This window comes from Rattus rattus, chromosome 13 (genome assembly GCF_011064425.1).
Source record: "Rattus rattus isolate New Zealand chromosome 13, Rrattus_CSIRO_v1, whole genome shotgun sequence".
Taxonomy (NCBI): Eukaryota; Metazoa; Chordata; class Mammalia; order Rodentia; family Muridae; genus Rattus; species Rattus rattus.
Window position 1 is genome coordinate 64,488,248 of NC_046166.1, and position 26,616 is coordinate 64,514,863.

Genomic DNA, 26,616 nt, shown 5'->3' on the forward strand with positions numbered 1-26,616 from the left:
TTACGTGAGAAATCCATCACGGAAGTTCAGATTAATTTCAAAACACTCCTGTTTCTAACTACTTTCCTCAAGAAAAGTCTGATAAAAGACTTCCTCCTGAGAGCCTGCCTTCTGTCTGTGGTCTGTCCAGCAGCTTCTCGGAGCTGTAGGGTCTGGAGCTGCACACCAGGCACCCCGTTCAGGCGGCCGGCTCAAACGGGACTGAAAAGAAGGTGTGGCATTGTGTTCTTAAAGGTGCCCCCTAGGCCACGAAATCTGTGATTTAATCTAACCAATTAGGCCACGAACTCTGTGATTCAATCTTACCAAATTAGCCAAGTAAGAAAAACACCTGATCTTAAGGCATCAACACATTCTTGGTTGAAGATTAAAGGCACGGAATACAGAGTGGAAGTAATGGCCAAACAGGGTAAATGCCTTTGAATGGTTTGTTTTATGCAAGTGTATCATAAGATGACCCAGAAGAAATGTTAGAACCTTGGCTTCCACTGTATTCCAAGAAAGTTCCAAATTTCAGTCCTTAAGTCTCAGATTGACTAAGCTTGGGAGGTGGAAATGCAGGTACTGGTTATTTAGTGACGGCAGCAGAAGATCACATTTCCCTGTCATGTCACAAAACTTAATTTCGTTGGTTAAAACACTTGTTTTTCTGCCATTTCAGGATATCAAAGCCAAACGACTACATCGATGGAGTCACTCATTAAGACCTGGAGCCATTGAGCTGCCCCATTTCCAACAGCTCAGAGAAAGCCAAGAGGCTCATAGGAACAGAATTTGCACTCCTTGAAAGAGGAGAACCCTAGGGTAAGTGGAGGCCTGTTGTGTCAGCCATTCCTGAGGCTAGGTGAGACAATGGACTGGACTTCATCACAAATTCTTTATGTTGTGTGGGATCCACCAGAGAAGAATGCTGGGATATGGGTCTATGACCATAAATTAGCCAGCTGGGAGAGTACACTGGGTGGGTCCTCTGTGTCCCAGTGGATCACTGAACCTTTCTCAGGGAGAGCTTTAAGTGCAAAAGTTATATTATATACTTCTTGGTGAAAACATACATACACAACACACACACACACACACACACACACACACACACACAGACACACACACACACACACAGTGTGTGTGCTACTTCCACTTAAAGGTGTCTGAATTTGCTGACAGAGAAGAAGCCTGTGGGGAACCACAGCTATCAAGATACTTGTTTGCAGATGCCAGATGCATGCTATAGCTCTTCATACATTAGCAGCTGTACTTGAATGCTGAACAGTCACAGAGAAGCCTGGACATCTCTGGAATATTGTAATAATTTTTATCTTAATGGAGCTGATGGTTTATCATACTTATGCAGAAAGAGTCTGTGTTATATTCCTTCCTTCTCTAAATCTTGCTTTGTAACAAACCTAGAGTTTTTCATTACCTTGGTAACATACAATTAAAGGAAAAGTATGTGAGAAATATGTCAGCAGAAGCCATTAGAATGCAGATGTTTCAACATCTGTTTTTGTGTATCAGCACACACACTTCTCACCCAGATGGAGTCCCAGAAGATGCCTGTGCCGATTCTCCATCTTCAATGGAGACTAGCTGTCACACTAAGAAATTTCTGCAACCTGGTTAAATTTTGGCTTTGAGTTTCCTTGGCACCAAAGCAAGATACTAAGGAGATTTACCTATACAGAACAATATATTTCATTCTAGAGAAACATGAGTCAGGTGTGAAAGGGAAGGATTACATACATCAGTGATTACAGCGCCCTTGAGTGATGTGCTGGTCACCTTGGGTACACTGATTGGCCCCCTTTTGTGACTAGTGAGTGGTTATGGGAAGCCCAGGCAAAGGCTCTACAAGTGTACTGTTTTACTTAAGTCAGAGCTGACACCCAAACTGTCTGTCCTTCCAGTGACCCCCTGGCTGAGGGGCAAGATATTGCAAGAAAAGCCTAAGAGGCTCATGGATGTTCCTTCCTTCTCACATGATTTGCAACACCCATATACACGTGGCCATGAAGAGAGAAACAGGAAAGAACAAAAGGCTAGAAAAAGAGAGAAGATGGACTCAGCATTTGATGCTGTCACTAAAGCCTTGCATGTCCAGGATTCTTCAGTGGGTGTTGACAAGGACAGATATATTGCAAAACCCATGCTATAGAAACTACTAGAAGGTTTCACAGTTCTGGAATCATAGATGAAAACTGAGATTAAGCTGAAGTGTAGGACAGTGAATTGTTTCACATTGGAGCCCAAGTTGGTTGGAAACTCACTAAGAAGCCCCTTGAGTTCTGAAATAAATGCAATCCTCAGGGCTTTGTCTACTGTACTGCTGGTATCACATATGTGAACACTGGCACTGTTGTCAATCCTGGTTGCTGAACCTTCTTCAGCTCCAGTGAAAGATTTAGGGGAACTGCCAGGGCTTAGATCAGGATAACCTAGGTGTAGAGGAATTTTAATTTAGCAACATGGCAGCTGTGACAAAGGATCACATTCAAAAGACCTTCTAGGCCTATGTGCTCTGACTGGAATGCAGACACTCTTGATCACAATAGGACCTGGCCAGTCTACAGACACACACTTAATACACACCGTTAATCTCCAACAAAGAAATTAAGGTTATTTTGTAGAAGGAAGTAGCTATGTTTGAAAGCAGCCATATTTGAGAGCAGCCATGTTTGAAAGCAGCCATTTTTTAAAGCAGCCATGTTTGAAAGAAGCCATGTTTGAAAGCAGCCATGTTTGAAAGCAGCCATGGTGAGAGGCAAAGTATTCAATCAGAGAAATATTTGATAGAATGAGTCAGAGATGCTACAGACCCAACTCTCATGAGAACAGCACAGGAAAGAGAGGCTACTTAAGAGAAGCACAGGGAGAGGAATGGAGGTGTGGTGGTGTGCATAGCAGTTTTACCGGGATAGGTTGGAGAGTGAACAGGCTAGATAGGATGAGCATATTCCACAGTAAGTCACAAGGCTGAAACATTCTAGGCCTCAGTTAGCAGATGGAGGTTGGAAGCTGAGGCTTCAATGTCTTAGATTTTATTTGGGCTAGAAGTGTTTAGGCCTAGTCCTAGGGAGAATTAGAACCAAGAAAACAACCTTCTGGGCTCAGCCTTATCATTGTATCCATAAAGCTTGTGTATGACTCTCATCTCATTACTTCATCCAATGAAATAAAAGTGATGATTACATGTAGGCCTGAGTCAAAAGAGTTTCATTCCATGTGGTACCTATATGGATCCAGAGAGGATCGACATGGGATACCCAAACACAGTTACCTGAGCTGCTGCTGGTTGGGGACGACAACATCCACAGAAAGCTATAGATGTAGCTGTGCCAGCACTCTGCCAGGTTAGTAGGCTGGAGAGATACAAACCACTGAAGCTTGTTAGCCAGCCGAGATAGCAAAGTTGTTGACCCTCTAGTCACCGGGAGACCCTGTCTCAAACACATAACCACAGAAAAATACAGGCACTTCTGTGGGCGCTGTCATGAACACACTTAATGCAAATGCCACATGTAGAAAATTTGCAATGTCCTGAACTCAGGGATGGATAACAAGTTTAAGATGACATGTGGAGTTCAGTGAATTGCATCATATTAGAGAAATGTTTCTCTAACAGCCCAGCAAGAAGCCAACTGAACCCTGAAATGGAAGCAATCCTCTGGCCTTGGTCTACCATATGGCCAACATGAGCTATGTGACTTCCAGCCCTGCTGTTACTGTGTGTTGTTGAGCATCCTCTTGTGTCAATGGGAGAAGGGCAAACCTAGGGGAAACTGCCAGGGTCCCATACCAGGTTACCCTGAGCTTGAGTCACCAGGGCTTCATACCTTACAGTATGTGTTACCTGTGTTTCTTGGAGTCAACAAAGCCAAAGCCTTCAGTAACACAGCAGAGGTTTAAGGAGAGAACAGACTATCCTGTCTCTTAAGGGTCTTAAGATCACAGGTGGGAGATACCTGTGCACAGTGTCAAAAGGCCTAAGTGTCAACATGGTGAACCTGATGCAGTAGGTTGAGCACCATTTGGGTTTGTGGATTGCTATTGGGCCATAGGGAGTATGAGAAACCTCACCCACTTGTCACAAGAACACAAATGCACAGACATAATTCTAGGGCAACTTTATTGGTGAAAGTAGAAAATCTCATACAATAGGATAAGTGGCAGATAGTTTTGAACACTGAAGTAGCTGAAAGGACATACTTGAGGTCACTGATGACAAGAGTGGAGAGAATGGTGACTTTTCTTCAGAGTGATTCCCAGTGACTCACCTCAGAGTCCAGAGATCTTGCTGAGGTGAGGCTAGTGGCAAAAAGAGGAAAGGAATGTGATCCCACCCACCATAGAGGGCGCTCATGTGGAAGCAAATTAACAGGATACAGTCATGTCAGATACTTGGTTAAGTTGGGGGACGATCAATATGAAAGAATCTGGCAAGTCTGAGCAGGGAGGTGGCATCTGGTCTTCAGGTGACAGCTTATTCTCCATCACTGTCCTCTGAGGAGGAGGAGACCTGAAGGTCCTCATAGAGGACACTCAGTTTGACCTGGGATCCTGCTGCCTCTCCTTCCTCAGGGAAGGCAGGGCTCTCGAACGCAGGTGTTTGCTTCTCAATGGGAAGTGGTGCAGGCAATGTCAGGAACCTTGAGCTCCAGAAATTATGCCTGTGTTTGGTAAAGATCATTCTGAGGGCTTGGCCAGACTCAATACAGGGTCTGGTTGAGACCAGAGCAGGCCTGCTATGTAGCTGTTGTTGGTCAGTGCTGGGCACCTGGACTGCTATTTTCTTGCTCATTTCAGCTGCATCTTTTACTTCAAGTCTGTTGGCAATGGGAGAAGACTGACTGTCCAGGGTGCTCTTGGAACCAGTGCTTGCATGGCTCTCCTCTGGTGCATTGGTAGATTCGATTCTTTGTTTCTTAAGGGGATTCTGGCTAGGTTGTGTGGGGAATTGGTACGTTTCCTCATCTGGGGCGCAGCAGCTGAGTTTTGTGTTCTGTCTATTTTGGTGGATGACAGGATGTTGTCTAGGTTGCATTTTCTTACTGGGACCCTGGGTCTTTGACTCTTTGTGAAACAGTTCAGCAATTGCTTTCCTTTTGGGGACGGCAACAGGGTGTTGATGTGAGACATCCTGTAGCTTTTGATCCAGTAGGTTTTCTGTGGCTGTTTTTCGGCCATTCTCTGCAAACACTGGCTTGGCAACACCAGGGACAGTTATGTTCTGACCTTCCTTCTGTCTGGAATGCAAGATGCAGGAGGTCTCCAAGCTTTGAAGGGCAGGCTTCTCAGGGCACGTCTGCTTCCCAAGAGCCATTTCGACTGGTGGCTCAGACATCTTCCTGTAGCCAGGAATGATTGACATCTGTGGCTGCTGTAGAAAAGATAGACATATGGTAAGATGAGCAGGGCACTGTCAGCATGGAAGGACAGTCATGGCCTTCAAAACACCAGGAGCTCATGGGATTTATGGTGGTATCAGCAGCTCAGTCTGATGTGAAATCATCAGGCTGTGGTGACCCACATTAGCTATCCAGAACGTGGAGCATGGTGGGTTGGAAAGTGGAAGGGAGAGAGTTTCAGTTTCCCTACAAATTTTAAGTGAACCTTATTCTGATATTCCAAATCTCTCTCTCTCTCTCTCTCTCTCTCTCTCTCTCTCTCTCTCTCTCTCTCTCTCTCTCTCTTTTTTCTCCCCCCTTCTCTCTCTGTGTGTGTGTGTGTGTGTGTGTGTGTGTTTGTGTGTGTGTGTGTCTCTCTCTCTCTCTCTCTCTGTGTGTGTGTGTGTGTGTGTTGTCTTTGGACAAGAGGTACATGAAGGGAAATATCGACATATGCATAATCATAGAGACAGCTAGGAAGATGGCCATGATCCTTCTGTGGTCCTAGAGGAACAGTTACATTCAAATTACCATGTAATTACAGCATAGTTTTGAAAATTCTAATCACTTCCCTTGGGATATGAAGCAGGGCAAGAGGCATTTGCTTGCTTTGAATCTGTCTCTCACAATGGTCTTTGAGGTCAATGATGTAGCCAACAGATTGGGAAGGTGGAAATGGATGTGTTCATGCTGCTTAGACTACTCCAGCAAAAGTCTAGATTTATAGAAACAGCAGACAAAGTCAGTTCAAAATGGCAACAGCAAAGCCTGTGGCCATATGCACAGGTCACCAGAAAGCTTGGAGAGCAGGCCATGTTTGTAATCTGACCTCAGAAGGAGGGAAGACCTGGAGACCTACATGGGCAAACAAGGAGGAAACTGCCCACCCTCCAGGTAAGCTGACCCATAAAGGAGACCTACAGCAGAGGTTCACTCACTCCTACAAACCCAAGTCCATCTGAACTATGAAAATGAACAAATGAATAGTTGCTGCCAGAGAGGGTTCGTGAAGTCCGGTGTGTACAGAGGACACTGGGTGAGCAAATAGACCATGCAGAAGAAGGTGCAAGCGGCATAGCAGAGAGGAAGGGAATTTCAGGGACAGGGCATCTACTTTTACTTACAGCCAAGGTGCCCTGCTGGTTTCTCCATTGCAGCTCTGTTGGAAATTTCTGGAAGGGAGCGTTTCTCTGCTGCTCATCACACCTGTGGGACAAACAATATGGTGGGAAGACGTCGGCTTTAGTCTCAAATACTCCCTCCCTCCCTCTGTCCTTCCCACTCTCTCTCTCCCTCTCTTGTGAGAAGACCATTTACTAGCTCTCCGGCCCTTTCTGTTTGGAGACTGAGAGATAAGACATGGTATCCCCATGAGCTCCGTCCTACCTGGAGCCTTCCCTTCTGCCAGATCCATTCCCATCACTTACCTCTGTCTGGCAGCTTGACTGAGTTTCTGTAGACCCTTAGGCCTGCAAGGATCCGTGTTTTCTTTCTCCTTCTTGGCTCCCAGAGGCTGTGCAACTAGGAGGAAAAGGCCCCGCTTAATGGGACACCTTCTGTTTCTTGCAATGTGGCCAAAGGCTCCACAGTCTCTGCATTTCACCTGTGAGGAGCAAAGGAGATCTATGCGTCAAAACCGGATCCAGGGAGGTCTCCACACTCAATCCCCCCTCAAGGCTCAAAGACCCTTTAATGTTCTCTCCAAGGACAACATTCAGTAAAGCACGGGTTGGAACTCCACCTGGTTGTCTCTTTGAACCTGGGAGAGGCAAGCATAATTGGGAGATGTATGGGGAAACACTGGAAACCCTGTATTTGCCAACAGACCAATCCTGCCAAGGAGGAGCTGAGCCTTTTCTCAGTCTGCTTCACATGCAGGGGCAGCAGTTCCTTTGTCTGGCCCTCTGATACCTCTGATATTGTCAGGAGCATGGATCAGTGTGACAAATGTAACAGGGCCTCAGATCTTAGGAACCCCCAGACATTTATATAACTATCTCCAAGATAGAAGTACCCTTCATGTCAGAGAACTTACTCCATAGACACTACCTCCTGGCACCATGAAAATGGGATGTATAGAGATCATATCCAGAGGTTAGGCACTGTACCTGATTGAGGGATGAGTCCACTTACCCATTTCCAAATTGTAACCCAGTATGTGCCTATTCTAAATCATCAGATCATACCACAAAAGCCTATCTTCTACAAAACTGGAAAACCTGGAGGAAATGGAAAGTTTCTAGACAGATACCAGGTACCAAAGTTAAATCAGGATCAGATAAACCATCTAAGCAGTCCCATAAAGAAATAGAAGCAGTCATTAAAAGTCTCCCAACCAAAACAACCCAGGACCAGTTGGGATTATGTAGAATTCTATTAGACATTCATAGAAGGCCTAATATCAATACTGTCAAAACTATTCCACAAAATAGAAACAGAAGGAATACTCCCGAATTCCTTCTATGAAGCCATTATTACAGGTATACCTAAACCACGGAAAGACCCGAAAAAGACAGAGAACCTCAGACCATTTTCCTTTATGAATATTGATGCAAAAATAGTCAATGAAATTCTCACAAACAAAATCCAAGAACACATCAAGACAATCATCCATCATGATCAAGTAGGCTTAATCCCTGGAATTCAGGCATGGTAATCCAGTATCGAAACAAACTCAAAGGAAAAAAAAAAACAACACATGATCATCTCATTAGAAGCTTAGGAAGCATTGGACAAAATTCAACAAACGTTCATGTTAAATGACTTGGAAAGATCAGGAATTCAAGGCCCATACCTAAACATACTAAAACCAATATACAGCAAACCAGTAGCCAACATCTAACTAAATGAAGAGAAACTTGAAATGATCCCACTAAAATGAGGGACTAGACAAGGCTGCCCACTCTCTCCTTAATTATTCAATATAGTACTCAAGTCCTAGTCAGAGCAATCAGACAACAAATGGAGATCAAAGGGATTCAAATTGGAAAGCAAGAACTCAAAATATCATTATGTGCAGATGATACAATAGTATACTTAAGTGACCTGAAACGTTCTTCCACCAGAGAACTACTAAGCCTGATAAACAACTTCGCCAAAGTGTCTTGAATAAATCAGTCGCCTTCCTCTACTCCAAAAATAAACAGGCTGAGAAAGAAATTAGTGAAACCACACCCTTCACAATAGTTGCAAATAACAAAATAACTCGATGTGGCTCCAATTGAGTAAGTGAAAGATCTGTATGACAAGAACTAGCAGTCTCTGAAGAAAGAAATTGAAGATCTCAGAGGATGGGAAGACCTCTGATGCTCATGGATTGGCAGGATTAATACTGTAAAAATGGCCATTTTGCCAAGAGCAAGCTACAGATTCAATGCAATCCCCTTCAAAATTTCAAGTTAATTCTTCATAGAGTTAGAAAGACCAATTTGCAAATTCATTTGGAATAACAAAAAACCCAGGATAGTGAAAGCTATCCTCAACAATAAAAGACCTTCTGGAGGAATCCCCAACCGTGATCTCAAGCAGTTTTATAGAGTAATAGTGATAAACACTGTATGATATTGGTAGAGAAACAGGCAGGTAGATCAATGGGATAGAATTAAAGACCCCAAAATAAACCCACACACATATTGTCACTTGAACTTTGACAAAGGTGCTAAAACCATCCAATGGAAAAAAGGTAGCATTTTCAACAAATGGTGCTGGTTCAACTAGAGTTCAGCATGTACAAGAATGCAAATTGACCCATTCTTATTGCCCTGTAAAAAGCTTAAGATCAAGTGGGTCAAGACCTCCACATAAAACCAGCTACACTTAAACTCATAGAAGAAAAAGCCATCCAGAGACTGCCCTACCTGGGGATCCATCCCATATACAGCCACCAAACACAGCCACTATTGCTGATGCCAAGAACTGCTTTGCTGATAGGAACGTGATATAGCTGTCTCCTGAGAGACTCTGCCAGAGCCTGACAAATACAGATACGAATGCTTGCAGCCAACCATCAGGCTGAACTTGGAGACCACAATGGAGGAGTTGAGGGAAGGACTGAAGGAGCTGACGGGGTTTACAAGCCACAGGAAGAACAGCAATATTAACTAAGCATACCCTCCACCCCTGCCCCTAGAGCTCCTAGGGATTGAACCACCAACCCAAGAGTACACATTGTGGAACCCATGGCTCCAGCCGAATATGGAGCAGACGATGGTGTTGTAGGACATCAGTGGGAGGGGAGGCCCTTGGACCTGTGAAGCTCAATGCCCCAGTGTAGGGGAATACCGGGGTTGGGAGGTGGGTGGTTCGGTAGGTGGATAAGTGGGTAGGTGGGTAAGCACCCTCATAGAAGCAGGGGGAGGGTGATGGGATGGGGGTTTTCAGAGGGCAAACCAGGAAAGGGGATAACATTTGAAATGTATATAAATCCCACAGATCCCTGCTCCCAAACCCCATCTGAGAGAGAGCTCACAGCCCAGAGTGGTGGGCACTCCTGAGACTGCAGAGCAGGAGAGATCACCAATACTGCCCACCCCTGTCAACATCCTGGCCTAAGAGGAAAATGTATAGAGCCTGTGGGAACTGGAAGATAGGGGCACCCAAGCTGCAGGTCCACTTCGGTCCAGACACCGCTGGAATCTGAAGGGACTGGTCAACAGCGCCGTGCACCCAAATCCTGTGGGAGGGAGAGCTAAACATTCAGAAGGGAAGACATGCCTGGGAAGCCGGAAGAGACTACACTCTGCCCACATTTCTGACTCCAGAGGCAAACACCTCACTACATCTGGGGCCCTGTTGCACCCAGGACCTGGGAAAAAGGCGGGGCAGGCCCTTCTGGTTGCAGCCCTCACGGAGAGCTCAAAAGCAGCCCCCCATGAGTAACTTCATCCGAGGTACTAGAGGTAAGACCAACTTTTCTCCTCCAAGTGACCTGCCTGGTGGTCTCAGGACACATGCCCACAGGAACAGCTGAAGACCAGTAAACAGGAAAGACTGCACACCTGAAAGCTGAACACTCTGCTCCCATATCTGGCTGAAAGAAAAGAGGAAAACAGGCTTATAGCACTCCTGACACACAGACCTATAGGACGGTCTAGCCACTATGATAAATAGCTGAACAAGGTAACACCAGAGACAACCTGATGGTGAGAGGAAAGCACATGAATCCAAGCAACAGAAACCAAGAATACATGGCTTCATCAGAGCCCAATTCTCCCACCAAAGCAAACACTGAATATCCCAATACACCAGAAAAGCAAGATCTTGATTTCAAATCACATTTGATAATGATTATGGGGGACTTCAAGAAAGACATGATGAACTCTCTTAGAGAAACGCACGAAAACATAAATAAACAAGTAGCAGCCTATAGAGAGGGATCACAAAAATTCCTGAAAGAATTCCAGGAAATACAACCAAACAGGTGAAGGAATTAAAAATGGAAATAGAAGCAATAAAGAAAGCACAAAGGGAGACAACCCTGGATATAGAGAGTCAAAGGAAGGGACAAGCAGCTGTAGATACAAGCAAAACCAACAGAATACAAGAGATAGAAGAGAGATCTCAGGAGCAGAAGATTCCATAGAAATCAGTGACACAACTGTCAAAGATAATGGAAAATGGAAAAATATACTAGCCCAAAACATACAGGAAATCCAGGACACAATTAGAAGACCAAACCTAAGGATAATATATAGAAGAGAGTGAAGACTCCCAACTCAAAGGACCAGCAAATATCCTCAACAAAATCATAGAAGAAAACTTCCATAACCTAAGGAAAAAAATGCCCATAAACATACAAGAAGCCTACAGAACTCCAAATAGATTGGATCAGAAAAGAAACTCCTCCCGTCACATAATAGTCAAAACAGCAAATGCACAAAGCAAAGAAAGATTAAAAGCAGTAAGGGAAAAGGTCAAGTAACATATAAAGGCAGACCTATCAGAATTACACCAGACATCTCTCCAGAGACTTTGAAAGCCAGAAGATCCTGGACAGAGGTGATACAGACCTTAAGAGAACACAAATGCCAGCCCAGGTTATTGTATCTAGCAAAACTGTCAATTAACATAGATGGAGGAAACCAAGATATTCAAGGACAAAACCAAATTTACACAATATCTTTCTACAAATCCAGCCCTACAAAGCCCAATAGTAATAAATGGTAAAGCTCATTTACCATAATAAATGGTAAAGCCCAACATAAGGAAGCAAGCTACACCCTAGAAAAAGCAAGAAACTAATCGTCTTGGCAACAAAACTAAGAGAAGAAAAGCACACAAACATAATCTCATATCCAAATATGAATATAACAGGAACCAACAATCATTATTCCTTAATATCTCTCAACATCAATGGACTCAATTCTCCAATAAAACAACACAGATAACAAACTGGTTATTGCCCTAGATGCAGAGAACACATGAAAGTCAAGAAGGATGACCAAAATGCGAATGCTTTACATGTGGCCCATACATATACAGTCACCAAACTAGACAAGATGGATGAAGCAAAGAAGTGCAGGCCGACAGGAACAAGATGTAGATCTGTCCTGAGCGACACAGCCAGAATTCAGCAAATACATTGGCGAATGGCATCATTAAACCACTGAACTGAGAATGGGACCACCATTGAAGGAATCAGAGAAAGGACTGAAGGAGCTTGAAAGGGCTTGAGACCTCATATGAACAACAATCCCAACCAACCAGAGCTTCCAGGGACTAAGCGACTACCTAAAGACTATACATGGACTGACCATGGGCTCCAACTGCATAGGAAGCAATGAATAGCTTAGTAAGGGCACCAGTGGAAGGGGAGGCCCTGGGTCCTACCAATTTAACCCCCAGTAAACGTGACTGTTTGGGTGGAGGGTGGTAATGGGGGGAGGATGGGGAGGGGAACATCCATAGAGAAGGGAGCAGGGTTTAGGGGGATGTTGGCCTGGAAACCAGGAAAGGGAATGGTAATCGAAATGTAAATAAGAAATACCCAAATAATAAAGATAAAAAACAATGTAAATAAATAAAATATCCAATAAAAACCTGAAAACTAATTCATTCCAGCCTATCATCGTGAGAAAGTCTTTATTACCCTTGTTTTACTGAAGAATTGTTTAGCCATGCCTTTAAGCCTCCTCCGAGTTTTTGTTTTTGTCCTGTTCTTGTTAACTGAAATACAACAACCTAGCACTTGATCTCCATGCAGGAAACTCACTGGGAGAGAGGCTCAGTGATCCCCTGGGATCCAGAGGACCCAGCTACCCAGTGCACCGTCCCAGATGGCTACACAGGGCTCTTTATTGGACTAAACCTATATCCGGGCATTCTTCTCTGGTGGATCTTACAGAACACAAAGATTTTGTGGTGTAGCCCTGTCCACGTCCCACCTAGGCCCAGGGCTGGCAGACACCTACAGGTCTCCACTTACCCTAGGGTCTTCCTCTTTCACTGGTGGAAGAGTCTGTTTCCATGAGGCCCCTGGCTTTCTCTGGGCCGTTGGAGCTGGAGTGGCTGGATTGCTCTGGGTCTTCACTTGTGACTTCATTTTGTGGACCCGTTGGCTTGGATTTCCTGAAACAGAAGTTAACAAAAAGAGTTTCAAGCAATGGAATTAAGTTTGATGACATTGTAAGAATATGTGGCCGGGTGATGGCCATGGCAAATGTACCTGTTCCTGTTCCCACCTCCCAAGCGTATTCCATCAGACACTCAGGGACTTGAAGTAGGAACATTCACGGAATGTTTCCCTTCAAGAACCCATCACTACAGTCAAACTCTAAAGGAGAAAGTAGTATTTCAGTGAAATGCACTTACCCTTACGTGAGAAATCCATCACGGAAGTTCAGATTAATTTCAAAACACTCCTGTTTCTAACTACTTTCCTCAAGAAAAGTCTGATAAAAGACTTCCTCCTGAGAGCCTGCCTTCTGTCTGTGGTCTGTCCAGCAGCTTCTCGGAGCTGTAGAGTCTGGAGCTGCACACCAGGCACCCTGTTCAGGCGGCCGGCTCAAACAGGACTGAAAAGAAGGTGTGGCTTTGTGTTCTTAAAGGTGCCCCCTAGGCCACGAAATCTGTGATTTAATCTAACTAATTAGGCCACGAACTCTGATTAAATCAAACCAAGTTAGGCCACCAACTCTGTGATTCAATCTAACCAATTAGGCCTCGATCTCTGTGATTCGATCTAACCAAAGCAGCCAAGCAAGAAAAACACCTGATCTTAAGGCATCAACACATTCTGATTGAAGACTTAAAGGCACGGAATACAGTCTTGATTGAAGACTTAAAGGCACGGAATACAGTCTTGATTTAAGAATTTAAGTCTCGGAATACAGAGTGGAAGTATATGGCCAAACAGGGTAAATGCCTTTGAATGGTTTGTTTTATGCAAGTGTATCATAAGACGACCCAGAAGAAATATCAGAACCTTGGCTTCCACTGTCTTCCAAGAATGTTCCAAATTTAAGCCCTTAAGTCTCAGATTGACTAAGCTTGGGAGGTGGAAATGCAGGTACTGGTTATTTAGTGACGGGCAGCAGAAGATCACATTTTCCTGTCATGTCACAAAACTTAATTTCGTTGGTTAAAACTCTTGTTTTTCTGCCATATCAGGATAACAAAGCCAAATGACTTCATAGATGGAGTCACACATTAAGACATGGGGCCATTGAGCTGCCCCATTTCCAACAGCTCAGAGAAAGCCAAGAGGCTCATAGGAACAGAATATTCCCTCATTGAAAGAGGAGAACCCTAGGGTAAGTGGAGGCCTGTTGTGTCAGCCATTCCTGAGGCTAGGTGAGACAATGGACTGGACTTCATCACAAATTCTTTATGTTGTGTGGATCCACCAGAGAAGAATGCTGGGATATGCATCTATGACCATAAATTAGCCAGCTGGCAGAGTACACTGGGTGGGTCCTCTGTGTCCCAGTGGATCACTGAACCTTTCTCAGGGAGAGCTTTAAGTGCAAAAGTTATATTATATACTTCTTGGTGGAAAACACACACACACACACACACACACACACACACACACAGTGTGTGCTACTTCCACTTAAAGGTGTCTGAAGTTGCTGACAGAGAAGAAGCCTGTGGGGAACCACAGCTATCAAGATGCTTGTTTGCAGATGCCCGATGCATGGTATAGCTCTTCATACATTAGCAGCTGTACTTGAATGCTGTACAGTCACAGAGAAGCCTGCACATCTCTGGAATATTGCAAAATCTTTATTTTAATGGAGCTGATGGTTTATCATACGTGTGCAGGAAGAGTCTGTGTTATATTCCTTCCTTCTCTAATTTTTGCTTTGTAACAAACCTAGAGTATTTAATTACCTTGGTAACATACAATTAAAGGAAAAGTATATGACAAATATGTCAGCAGAAGCCATTAGAATGCATATGTTTCAACATCTGTTTGTGTGTATCAGCACTCACACTTCTCCCCCAGATGGTGTCCCAGAAGAGGCATATGTTGATTCTCCATCTTCAGTGGAGACTACCTGTCACAGAAGCTGACTAAGAAATTTCTGAAACCTTGTTAAATTTTGGCTTTGAGTTTCCTTGGCACCGAAGGAAGATAGTAAGAAGATTTATCTATACAGAACAATATATTTGCTTCTAGAGAAACATGAGTCAGGTATGAAAGGGAAAGGTTACATATGTCAGTGATTACAGGGGCCCTTGAGTGATGTGCTGGTCACCTTTGGTACACTGATTGATCTCCTTTTGTGACTAGTGAGTGGTTATGGGAAGCCCAGGCAAAGGCTCTAGAAGTGTACTGTTTTACTTCATTCAGAGCTGACATCCAAACTGTCTGTCCTTCCAGTGACCCCGTGGCTGAGAGGCAAGATTTTATAAGGAAAGCCTAAGAAGCTCCTGGATGTTCCTTCATTCTCACATGATTTGCAACACACTTATACAGGTGGCCATGAAGAGAGAAACAGGAAAGAACAAAAGGCCAGAAAAAGAGAGAAGATGAACCCAGCATTTGATGCTGTCACTAAAGCCTTGCATGTCCAGGATTCTTCAGTGGGTGTTGACAAGGACAGATATATTGAAAAACCCATGCTATAGAAACTACTAGAAGGTTTCACAGTTCTGGAATCATACATGAAACTGAGATTAAGTTGAACTGTAGGACAGTGAATTGTTTCACATTGGAGCCAAATTGGTTGGAAACTGACTAAGAAGCCCCTTGAGTTCTGAAATGAATGCAATCCTCAGGCCTTTGTCTACTGTACTGCTGGTATCACATATGTGAACACTGGCACTGTTGTCAATCTCGGTTGCTGAACGTTCTTCAGCTCCAGTGAAAGAGTTAGGGGAACTGCCAGGGATTAGATCAGGATAACCTGGGTGTAGAGAAATTTTAATTTAGCAACATGGCTGCCAAGACAAGTGATCACATCCAAAAGACCTTCTAGGCCTATGTGTTCTGACTGGAATGCAGACACTCTGGATCACAGTAGGACCTGGCCAGTCTACAGACACTCACTTAATACACACTGTTAACCTCCAACAAAGAAAGTAAGGTTATTTTGTAGAAGGAAGTAGCTACGTTTGAAAGCAGCCATATTTGAAAGCAGCCATGTTTGAAAGCAGCCATGTTTGAGAGGCAAAGTATTCAATCAGAGAAATATTTGATAGAATGAGTCAGAGATGTTACAGACCCAACTCTCATTAGAAGAGCAGAGGAAAGAGAGACTACATAAGAGAAGCACAGGGAGAGGAATGAAGGTGTGGTGGTGTGTGTGGCAGTTTTTCCAGGTTAGGTTGCAGAGAGAACAGGCTAGAAAGGATGAGCATATTCCACAGTAAGTCACAAGGCTGAAACATTCTAGGCCTCATTTAGCAGATGGAGGTTGGAAGCTGAAGCCTTCCAGGTCTGGATTTGCAGAGGATTAGATTGTATGAAGGCTAGAAGTGTTTAGGCCTAGTCCTAGAGAGAGTTAGAACTGAGGAAACAACCTTCTGGGCTCAGCCTTATCATTGTATCCATAAAGCTTGGGTATGGCCCTCATATCATTACTTCATCCAATGAAATAAAAGGGATGATTACATCTAGGCCTGAGTCAAAAGATTTTCATTCCATGTGGTACCTATATGGATCCAGAGAGGATGCGACATGGGATACCCAAACCGAGTTACCTGAGCTGCTGCTGGTTGGGGACGACAACATCCACAGAAAGCTATAGATGTAGCTGTGTCAGCACTCTGCCAGGCCAATGGGCTGGAGAGATACAAACAACTGAAGCTTGTTAGCCAGCATACATAGCAAAGTTGTTGAACCTCTAGTCACTGGGAGACCCTGTCTCAAACACATAATCACAGAAAAATACAGGCACTTCTGTGGGCGCTGTCATGAACACACTTAATGCAAAAGCCACATGTAGAAAATTTGCAATGTCCTGAACTCAGGGATGGATAACAAGTTTAAGATGACATGTGGGGTTCAGTGAATTGTATCATATTAGAGAAATGTGTCTAACAGCCCAGCAAGTAGCCAACTGAACCCTGAAATGGAGGCAATCCTCTGGCCTTGGTCTACCATATGGCCCAAATGAGCTATGTGACTTCCAGCCCTGCTGTTACTGTGTGTTGTTGAGCATCCTCTTGTTCCAATGGGAGATGGGCAAACCTAGGGCAAAATGCCAGGGTCCCACACCAGGTTACCCTGAGCTTGAGTCACCAGGGCTTCATACCTTGGTTTCTGGGATTCAACAAAGCCAAAGCCTTCAGTAACACAGCAGAGGTTTAAGGAGAGAACAGACTGTCCTGTCTCTCAAGGGTATTAAGACCACAGGTGGGAGATTCCTGTGCACAGTGTCAAAAGGCCTAAGTGTCAACATGGTGAACCTGATGCAGTAGGTTGAGCACCATTTGGGTTTGTGGATTGCTATTGGGCCATAGGTAGTAAGAGAAACCTCATGCACTTGTCACAAGAACACGAATGCACAGACATAATTTCTAGGGCAACTTTATTGGTGAAAGTACAAAATCTCATACTATAGGATAACTGTCAGATAGTTTTGAACACTGAAGTAGCTGAAAGGACATACTAGAGGTCACTGATGACAAGAGTGGAGAGAATGGTGACTTTTCTTCAGAGTGATTCTCAGAGGCTCACCTCAGAGTCCAGAGATCAAGCTGAGTTGAGGCTAGTGTCAAAGAGAGGAAAGGAATGTGATCCCATCCACCATAGAGGGCGCTCATTTGGAAGCAAATTAACAGGATATAGTCATGTCATCTACTTGGTTAATTTGGGGGATGATCAATTTGAAAGAATCTGGCAAGTCTGAGCAGGGAGGTGGCATCAGGTCTTCTGGTGACAGCTTATTCTCCATCACTGTCCTCTGAGGAGGAGGAGACCTGAAGGTCCTCATAGAGGACACTCAGTTTGACCTGGGATCCTGCTGCTTCTCCTTCCTCAGGGAAGGCAGGGCTCTCGAATGGACGTGTTTGCTTCTCAATGGGAAGTGGTGAGGGCACTGTCAGGAACCTTGAGCTCCAGAAATTATGGCTGTGTTTGGTAAAGATCATTCTGAGGGCTTGGCCAGACTCAATACAGGGTCTGGTTGAGACCAGAGCAGCCCTGCTATGTAGCTGTTGTTGGTCAGTGCTGGGCACCTGGACTGCTATTTTCTTGCTCATTTCAGCTGCATCTTTTACTTCAAGTCTGTTGGCAATGGGAGAAGACTGACTGTCCAGGGTGCTCTTGGAACCAGTGCTTGCATGGCTCTCCTCTGGTGCATTGGTAGAGTCGATTCTTTGTTTCTTCAGGGGATTCTGGCTAGGTTGTGTGGGGAATTGGGACGTTTCCTCATCTGGGGCGCAGCAGCTGAGTTTTGTGTTCTGTCTATTTTGGTGGATGACAGGATGTTGCCTAGGTTGCATTTTCTTACTGGGACCCTGGGTCTTTGACTCTTTGTGAAACAGTTCAGCAATTGCTTTCCTTTTGGGGACGGCAACAGGGTGTTGATGTGAGACATCCTGTAGCTTTTGATCCAGTAGGTTTTCTGTGGCTGTTTTTCGGCCATTCTCTGCAAACACTGGCTTGGCAACACCAGGGACAGTTATGTTCTGACCTTCCTTCTGTCTGGAATGCAAGATGCAGGAGGTCTCCAAGCTTTGAAGGGCAGGCTTCTCAGGGCACGTCTGCTTCCCAAGAGGCATTTCGACTGGTGGCTCAGACATCTTCCTGTAGCCAGGAATGATTGACATCTGTGGCTGCTGTAGAAAAGATAGACATATGGTAAGATGAGCAGGGCACTGTCAGCATGGAAGGACAGTCAAGGCTTTCAAAACACCAGGAGCTCATGGGATTTATGGTGGTGTCAGCAGCTCAGTCTGATGTGAAATCATCAGGCTGTGGTGACCCACATTAGCTGTCCAGAACGTGCAGCATGGTGGGTTGGAAAGTGGAAGGGAGAGAGTTTCAGTCTCCCTACAAATTTTAAGTGAACCTTATTCTGATAATCCAAATCTCTCTCTCTCTCTCTCTCTCTCTCTCTCTCTCTCTCTCTCTCTCTGTCTTTCCTCTCCCCTCGTCTCTCCATGTGTGTGTGTGTGTGTGTGTGTGTGTGTGTGTGTGTGTGTGTGTCTGTGTGTGTGTGTGTGTGTGTGTGTGTGTTGTCTTTGGACAAGAGGTACATGAAGGGAAATATTGACATATGGATAATCATAGAGACAGCTAGAAAGATGTCCATGATCCTTCTGTAGTCCTAGAAGAACAGTTAGATTCAAATTACCATGTAATTTACAGCATAGTTTTGAAAATTCTAATCACTTCCCTTGGGATATGAAGCAGGGCAAGAGGCATTTGCTTGCTTTGAATCTGTCTCTCACAATGGTCTTTGAGGACAATGATGTAGCCAACAGATTGGGAAGGTGGAAATGGATGTGTTCATGCTGCTTAGACTACTCCAGCAAAAGTCTAGATTTATAGAAACAGCAGACAAAGTCAGTTCAAAATGGCAACAGCAAAGCCTGTGGCCATATGCACAGGTCACCAGAAAGCCTGGAGAGCAGGCCATGTTTGTAATCTGACCTCAGAAGGAGGGAAGACCTGGAGACCTACATGGGCAAACAAGGAGGAAACTGCCCACCCTCCAGGTAAGCTGACCCATAAAGGAGACCTACAGCAGAGGTTCACTCACTCCTCCAAACCCAAGTCCATCTGAACTATGAAAATGAACAAATGAATAGTTGCTGCCAGAGAGGGTTCGTGAAGTCCGGTGTGTACAGAGGACACTGGGTGAGCAAATAGACCATGCAGAAGAAGGTGCAAGCGGCAGAGCAGAGAGGAAGGGAATTTCAGGGACAGGGCCTCTACTTTTACTTACAGCCAAGGTGCCCTGCTGGTTTCTCCATTGCAGCTCTGTTGGAAATTTCTGGAAGGGAGCGTTTCTCTGCTGCTCATCACACCTGTGGGACAAACAATATGGTGGGAAGAAGTCGGCTTTAGTCTCAAATACTCCCTCCCTCCCTCTGTCCTTCCCACTCTCTCTCTCCCTCTCTTGTGAGAAGACCATTTACTAGCTCTCCGGCCCTTTCTGTTTGGAGACTGAGAGATAAGACATGGTATCCCCATGAGCTCCGTCCTACATGGAGCCTTCCCTTCTGCCAGATCCATTCCCATCACTTACCTCTGTCTGGCAGCTTGACTGAGTTTCTGTAGACCCTTAGGCCTGCAAGGATCCGTGTTCTCTTTCTCCTTCTTGGCTCCCAGAAGCTGTGCAACTAGGAGGAAAAGGCCCCGCTTAATGGGACACCTTCTGTTTCTTGCAATGTGGCCAAAGGCTCCACAGTCTCTGCATTTCACCTGTGAGGAGCAAAGGAGATCTATGCGTCAAAACCAGATCCAGGGACCTCTCCACCCTGAATCCCCCCTCAAGGCTCAAAGACCCTTTAATGTTCTCTCTCCAAGGGCAACATTCACTAAAGCAGGGGTTGGAACTCCACTGGTTGTCTCTTTGAACCTGGGATAGCCAAGCATAATTGGGAAATATATGGGGAAAGACTGGGAACCCTGTATCTGCCAACAGACCAATCCTGCCAAAGAGGAGCTGAGCCTTTTCTCAGTCTGCTTCACATGCAGGGGCAGCAGTTCCTTTGTCTGGCCCTCTGATACCTCTGATATGGTCAGGAGCATGGATCAGTGTGACAAATGTAACAGGGCCCCAGACATAGGAACACCCAGATTTTACATAAGTATCTCCAAGATGGAAGTACCCTTCATGTCAGAGAACTCATCCCATAGACACTACCTCCTGGCACCATGACAATGGGACCTGTAGCGATCATATACAGAGGTAAGGCACTGCACCTGATTGAGGGATGGGGCCACCTACCCATCTCCAAATTTTAACCCAGTATGTTCCTATTCTAAATCATCAGATCCTACCACAAAAGCCTATATTCAACAAAACTGGAAAACCTGGAGGAAATGGAAAGTTTCTAGACAGAAACCAGGTACCAAAGTTAAATCAGGATCAGATAAACCATCTAAGCAGTCCCATAAAGAAATAGAAGCAGTCATTAAAAGTCTCCCAACCAAAACAACCCAGGACCAGATGGGTTTATGCAGAATTCTATTAGACATTCATAGAAGGCCTAATATCAACACTGCCAAAACTATTCCACAAAATAGGAAGAGAAGGAACACTCCCGAATTCCTTCTATGAAGCTATTATTACAGGTATACCTAAACCACACAAAGACCCGAAAAAGAAAGAGAACTTCAGAACAATTTCCATTATGGATATTGATGCAAAAATAGTCAATGAAATTCTCACAAACAAAATCCAAGAACACATCAAGACAATCATCCATCATGATCAAGTAGGCTTAATCCCAGGAATTCAGGTATGGTAATCCAGTATCGAAACAAACTCAAAGGAAAAAAAGAACACACATTAGAAACTTAGGAAGCATTGGACAAAATTCAACAAACCTTCATGTTAAACGACTTGGAAAGATCAGGAATTCAAGGCCCACACCTAAACATACTAAAAGCAATATACAGCAAACCAGTAGCCAACATCAAAGTAAATGAAGAGAAACTTGAAGTGATCCCACTAAAATCAGGGACTAGACAAGGCTGCCCACTCTCTCCCTACGTATTCAATATAGGACTCAAAGTCCTAGTCAGAGCAATCACACAACAAATGGAGAGCAAATGGATTCAAATTGGAAAGCAAGAACTCAAAATATCATTATGTGCAGATGATACAATAGTATACTTAGGTGACCTGAAACGTTCTTCCACCAGAGAACTACTAAGCCTGATAAACAACTTCCCCAGAGTGTCTGGATATTAAATTAACTTGAATAAATCAGTCGCCTTCCTCTACTCCAAAGATAAACAGGCTGAGAAAGAAATTAATGAAACCACACCCTTCACAATAGTCGCAAATAACAAAATAACTCGATGTGGCTCCAATTGAGTAAGCGAAAGACCTGTATGACAAGAACTTCGAGTCTCTGAAGAAAGAAATTGAAGATCTCAGAAGATGATAAGACCTCCCATGCTCATGGATTGGCAGGATTAATACTGTAAAAATGGCCATTTTGCCAAGAGCAAGCTACAGATTCAATGCAATCCCCATCAAAATTTCAAGTTAATTCTTCATAGAGTTAGAAAGACCAATTTGCAAATTCATTTGGAATAACAAAAAACCCAGGATAGTGAAAGCTATCCTCAACAATAAAAGATCTTCTGGAGGAATCCCCATCCCTGATCTCAAGCAGTTTTATAGAGTAATAGTGATAAAAACTGTATGGTATTGGTACAGAAACAGGCAGGTAAATCAAGGGCATAGAATTATAGACTCCAAAATAAACCCACACACATATTGTCACTTGAACTTTGACAAAGGTGCTAAAACCATCCAATGGAAAAAAGGTAGCATTTTCAACAAATGGTGCTGGTTCAACTAGAGTTCAGCATGTAGAAGAATGCAAATTGACCCATTCTTATTGCCCTGTACAAAGCTTAAGACCAAGTAGATCAAGATCTCCACATAAAACCAGGTACACTTAAACGAACAGAATAAAAGGCCATCCAGAGACTGCCCTACCTGGGGATCTATCCCATATACAGCCACCAAACACACCCACTATTGCTGATGCCAAGAAGTGCTTTGCTGATAGGAACGTGATATAGCTGTCTCCTGAGAGGCTCTGCCAGAGCCTGACCAATACAGATGTGAATGCTTGCAGCCAACCATCAGGCTGAACTTGGAGACCCCAATGGAGGAGTTGAGGGAAGGACTGAAGGAGCTGAAGGTGTTTACAAGCCACAGGAAGAACAGCAATATTAACTAACCAGACCCCCCACCCCTGCCCCTAGAGGTCCTAGGGATTGAACCACCAACGCAAGAGTACACATTGAGGAACCCATGGCTCCAGCCGAATATGTAGCAGGCGATGGTCTTGTAGGACATCAATGGGAGGAGAGGTCCTTGGTCCTGTGAATCTCAATGCCCCAGTGTAGGGGAATACCAGGGTGGTGAGGCGGGTGGGTGCGTGGGTAGGTTGGTAGGTTGGTAGGTGGGTAAGCACCCTTATAGAAGCAGGCTGAGGGAGATGGGTTGGGGGTTTTCAGAGGGCAATCCAGGAAAGGGGATAACCTTTGAAATGTAAATAAATATCACAGATACCTGCTCCCAAACCTCATGGGAGAGAGAGCTCACCGCCCAGTGTAGTGGGCACTCTTGAGACTGCAGAGCAGGAGAGATCACCAACACTGCCCACCCCTGCCCACATCCCTGGCCCAAGAGGAAACTGTATAGAGCCTGTGGGAACTGGAAGATAGGGGCACTCAAGCTGAAGGTCCACTTCGGTCCAGACACCGCTGGAGTCAGAGGGGAATGGTCAACAGCTCCCCGCACCCAAATCCTGTGGGAGGGAGAGCTAAACCTTCAGAGGGGCAGACACACATGGGAAGCCGGAAGAGACTATACTCTGCCCACATTTCTGACTCCAGAGGAAAACACCTATAGACATCTGAGGCCCCGGTTCACCCGAGACCTGGGAAAAGGTGGGGCAGTCCCTTCTCGTTGCAGCCCTCATGGAGAGCTCAAAAGCAGCCCCCCCCCATGAGCAACGTCAGGCAAGGGACCAGAGGTAAGACCAGCTTTTCTTCTCCAAGTGACCTGCCTGATGGATTCAGGACACAGCCCCATTAAACAGCTGAAGACCAGTAAACAGGAAAGACTGCACACCTGGAAGCTGAACACTCTGTTCCCATAACTGGCTGAAAGAAAACAGGAAAACAGGCTAATAGCACCCCTGACACACAGGCATATAGGACGGTCTAGCCACTGTCAGAAATAGCAGAACAAGGTAACAGCAGAGACAACCTGATGGCGAGAGGCAAGCACAGGAATCCAAGCAACAGAAACCAAGACTACATGGCATCATCAGAGCCCAATTCTCCCACCAAAGCAAACACTGAATATCTAAATACACCAGAAAAGCAAGATCTTGATTTTAAATCACATTTGATAATGATGATGGGGGACTTCAAGAAAGACATGAAGAACTCCCTTAGAGAAATGCACGAAAACATAAACAAGTAGCAGCCTATAGAGAGGAATCACAAAAATTCCTGAAAGAATTCCAGGAAATACAACCAAACAGGTGAAGGAATTAAAAATGGAAATAGAAGCAATAAAGAAAGCACAAAGGGAGACAACCCTGGATATAGAGAGCCAAAGGAAGAGTCAAGGAGCTGTAGATATAAGCATCACCAACAGAATACAAGAGATAGAAGAGAGATCTCAGGAGCAGAAGATTCCATAGAAATCAGTGACACAACTGTCAAAGATAATGTAAAATGGAAAAATATACTGGCCCAAAACGTACAGGAAATCCAGGACACAAAGAGAAGACCAAACCTAAGGATAATATATAGAAGAGAGTGAAGACTCCCAACTCAACGGATCAGCAAATATCTTCAACAAAATCATAGAAGAAAACTTCCCTAACCTAAAGAAAGAGATGCCTATAAAGATACAAGAAGCCTACAGAGCTCCAAATAGATCGGACCAGAAAAGAAACTCCTCCTGTCACATAATAGTGAAAACACCAAATGAACAAAGCAAAGAAAGATTAAAAGCAGTAAGGGAAAAAGTCCAAGTAACATATAAAGGCAGACCTATCAGCATTACACCAGACGTCTCTCCAGAGACTATGAAAGCCAGAAGATCCTGGACAGAGGTCATACAGACCCTAAGAGAACACAAATGCCAGCCCAGGGTACTGTATCTAGCAAAACTCTCAATTAACATAGATGGAGAATCCAAGATATTCCAGGACAAAACCAAATTTACTCAATATCTTTCTACAAATCCCAATAATAATAAATGGTAAAGCCCATTTACCATAATAAATGGTAAAGCCCAACACAAGGAAGCAAGCTTCACCCTAGAAAAAGCAAGAAACTAATGTCTTGGCAACAAAACAAAGAGAAGAAAAGCACACAAACACAATCTCACATCGAAATATGAATATAACAGGAAGCAACAATCATTATTCCTTAATATCTCTCAACATCAATGGACTCAATCCTCCAATAAAACAACACAGATTAACAAACTGGATATTACCCTAGATGCAGAGAACACATGAAACTCCCGAAGGATGACCAAAATGTGAATGCTTCACATGTGGCCCATACATATACAGCCACCAAACTAGATGCATGAAGCAAAGAAGTGCAGGCCGACAGGAACCAGATGTAGATCTGTCCTGAGCGACACAGCCAGAATACAGCAAATACATAGGTGAATGCCATCATTAAACCACTGAACTGAGAATGGGACCCCCATGGAAGGAATCAGAGAAAGGACTGAAGGAGCTTGAAAGGGCTTGAGACCCCTTATGAACAACAATGCCCACCAACCAGAGCTTCCAGGGACTAAGCAACTACCCAAAGACTATACATGGATTGACCATGGGCTCCAACTGCATAGGTAGCAATGAATAGCCTAGTAAAGGCACCAGTGGAAGGGGAGGCCCTGGGTCCTGCCAACTGAACCCTCAGTGAACGTGATTGGTGGGGGTAGGGTGGTAATGGTGGGAGGATGGGGAGGGGAACATCCATAGAGAAGGGAGCAGGGTTTAGGGGGATGTTGGCCTGGAAACCAGGAAAGGGAATGGCAATGAAATGTAAATAAGAAATACCCAAGTTAATAAAGATAAAAAAAACAATGTAAATAAATAAAATATCCAATAAAAACCTGAAAACTAATTCATTCCAGCCCATCATCGTGAGAAAGTCTTTATTACCCTTGTTTTACTGAAGAATTTTTTAGCCATGCCTTTAAGCCTCCTCCGAGTTTTTGTTTTTGTCCTGTTCTTGTTAACTGAAATACAACAACCTAGCACTTGATCTCCATGCACGAAACTTACTGGGAGAGAGGCTCAGTGATCCCCTGGGATCCAGAGGACCCAGCTACCCAGTGCACCGTCCCAGATGGCTACAGAGGGCTCTTTATTGGCCTAAACCTATATCCGGGCATTCTTCTCTGATGGATCTCACAAAACACAAAGATTTTGTGGTGTAGCCCTGTCCCAGTCTCACCTAGGCCCAGGGCTGGCTGACACCTACAGGTCTCCACTTACCCTAGGGTCTTCCTCTTTCACTGGTGGAATAGTCTGTTTCCATGAGGCCCCTGGATTTCTCTGGGCCGTTGGAGCTGGAGTGGCTGGATTGCTCTGGGTCTTCACTTTTGAATTCATTTTGTGGACCCGTTGGCTTGGATTTCCTGAAACAGAAGTTAACAAAAAGAGTTTCAAGCAATGGAATTAAGTTTGATGACATTGTAAGAATATGTGGCCGGGTGATGGCCATGGCAAATGTACCTGTTCCCGTTCCCACCTCCCAAGCATATTCCATCAGACACTCAGGGACTTGAAGTAGGAACATTCAGGGAATGTTTCCCTTCAAGAACCCATCACTACAGTGAAACTCTAATGGAGAAAGTAGTATTTCAGTGAAATGCACTTACCCTTACGTGAGAAATCCATCACGGAACTTCAGATTAATTTCCAAACACTCCTGTTTCTAACTATTTTCCTCAAGAAAAGTCTCATAAAAGACTTCCTCCTGAGAGCCTGCCTTCTGTCTGTGGTCTTTCCAGCAGCTTCTCGGAGCTGTAGAGTCTGGAGCTGCACACCAGGCACCCCGTTCAGGCGGCTGGCTCAAACAGGACTGAAAAGAAGGTGTGGCATT

The 26,616-nt window shown here is 44.5% G+C and overlaps 2 protein-coding genes across 2 annotated transcripts; both read right to left on the reverse strand.

Annotated features, from left to right (window-relative positions):
* Positions 1–4,477: 4,477 nt before the first annotated feature.
* On the reverse strand, positions 4,478–12,921 carry LOC116914536 (putative protein FAM90A7P). The gene is made up of 4 exons (XM_032918865.1): positions 12,805–12,921; positions 6,809–6,984; positions 6,506–6,587; positions 4,478–5,374 (listed from the first exon to the last, which is right to left on the reverse strand). The coding sequence occupies exons 1-4, from the start codon at positions 12,919–12,921 to the stop codon at positions 4,478–4,480; spliced, it is 1,272 nt and encodes a 423-aa protein (XP_032774756.1).
* A 4,790-nt stretch (positions 12,922–17,711) lies between these two features.
* LOC116914352 (putative protein FAM90A7P) lies at positions 17,712–26,411 on the reverse strand. The gene is made up of 5 exons (XM_032918565.1): positions 26,393–26,411; positions 26,007–26,149; positions 20,024–20,199; positions 19,721–19,802; positions 17,712–18,608 (listed from the first exon to the last, which is right to left on the reverse strand). The coding sequence occupies exons 1-5, from the start codon at positions 26,409–26,411 to the stop codon at positions 17,712–17,714; spliced, it is 1,317 nt and encodes a 438-aa protein (XP_032774456.1).
* Positions 26,412–26,616: the final 205 nt, after the last annotated feature.

Bases quoted from the DNA above. Each gene is read 5' to 3' on its own strand.
- LOC116914536 (XM_032918865.1), bottom strand. From the start codon at position 12,921: ATGAAGTCACAAGTGAAGACCCAGAGCAATCCAGCCACTCCAGCTCCA. The intron at 6,985-12,804 runs GTAAGTGGAGAC...TGCTCCTCACAG, and splicing joins TGAAAGAGGAAGACCCTAGG to GTGAAATGCAGAGACTGTGG. The intron at 5,375-6,505 runs GTAAGTAAAAGT...TCTTTTCTACAG, and splicing joins ACCAGCAGGGCACCTTGGCT to CAGCCACAGATGTCAATCAT.
- LOC116914352 (XM_032918565.1), bottom strand. The intron at 19,803-20,023 runs GTAAGTGATGGG...TTTGTCCCACAG, and splicing joins AGTCAAGCTGCCAGACAGAG to GTGTGATGAGCAGCAGAGAA. The intron at 18,609-19,720 runs GTAAGTAAAAGT...TCTTTTCTACAG, and splicing joins ACCAGCAGGGCACCTTGGCT to CAGCCACAGATGTCAATCAT.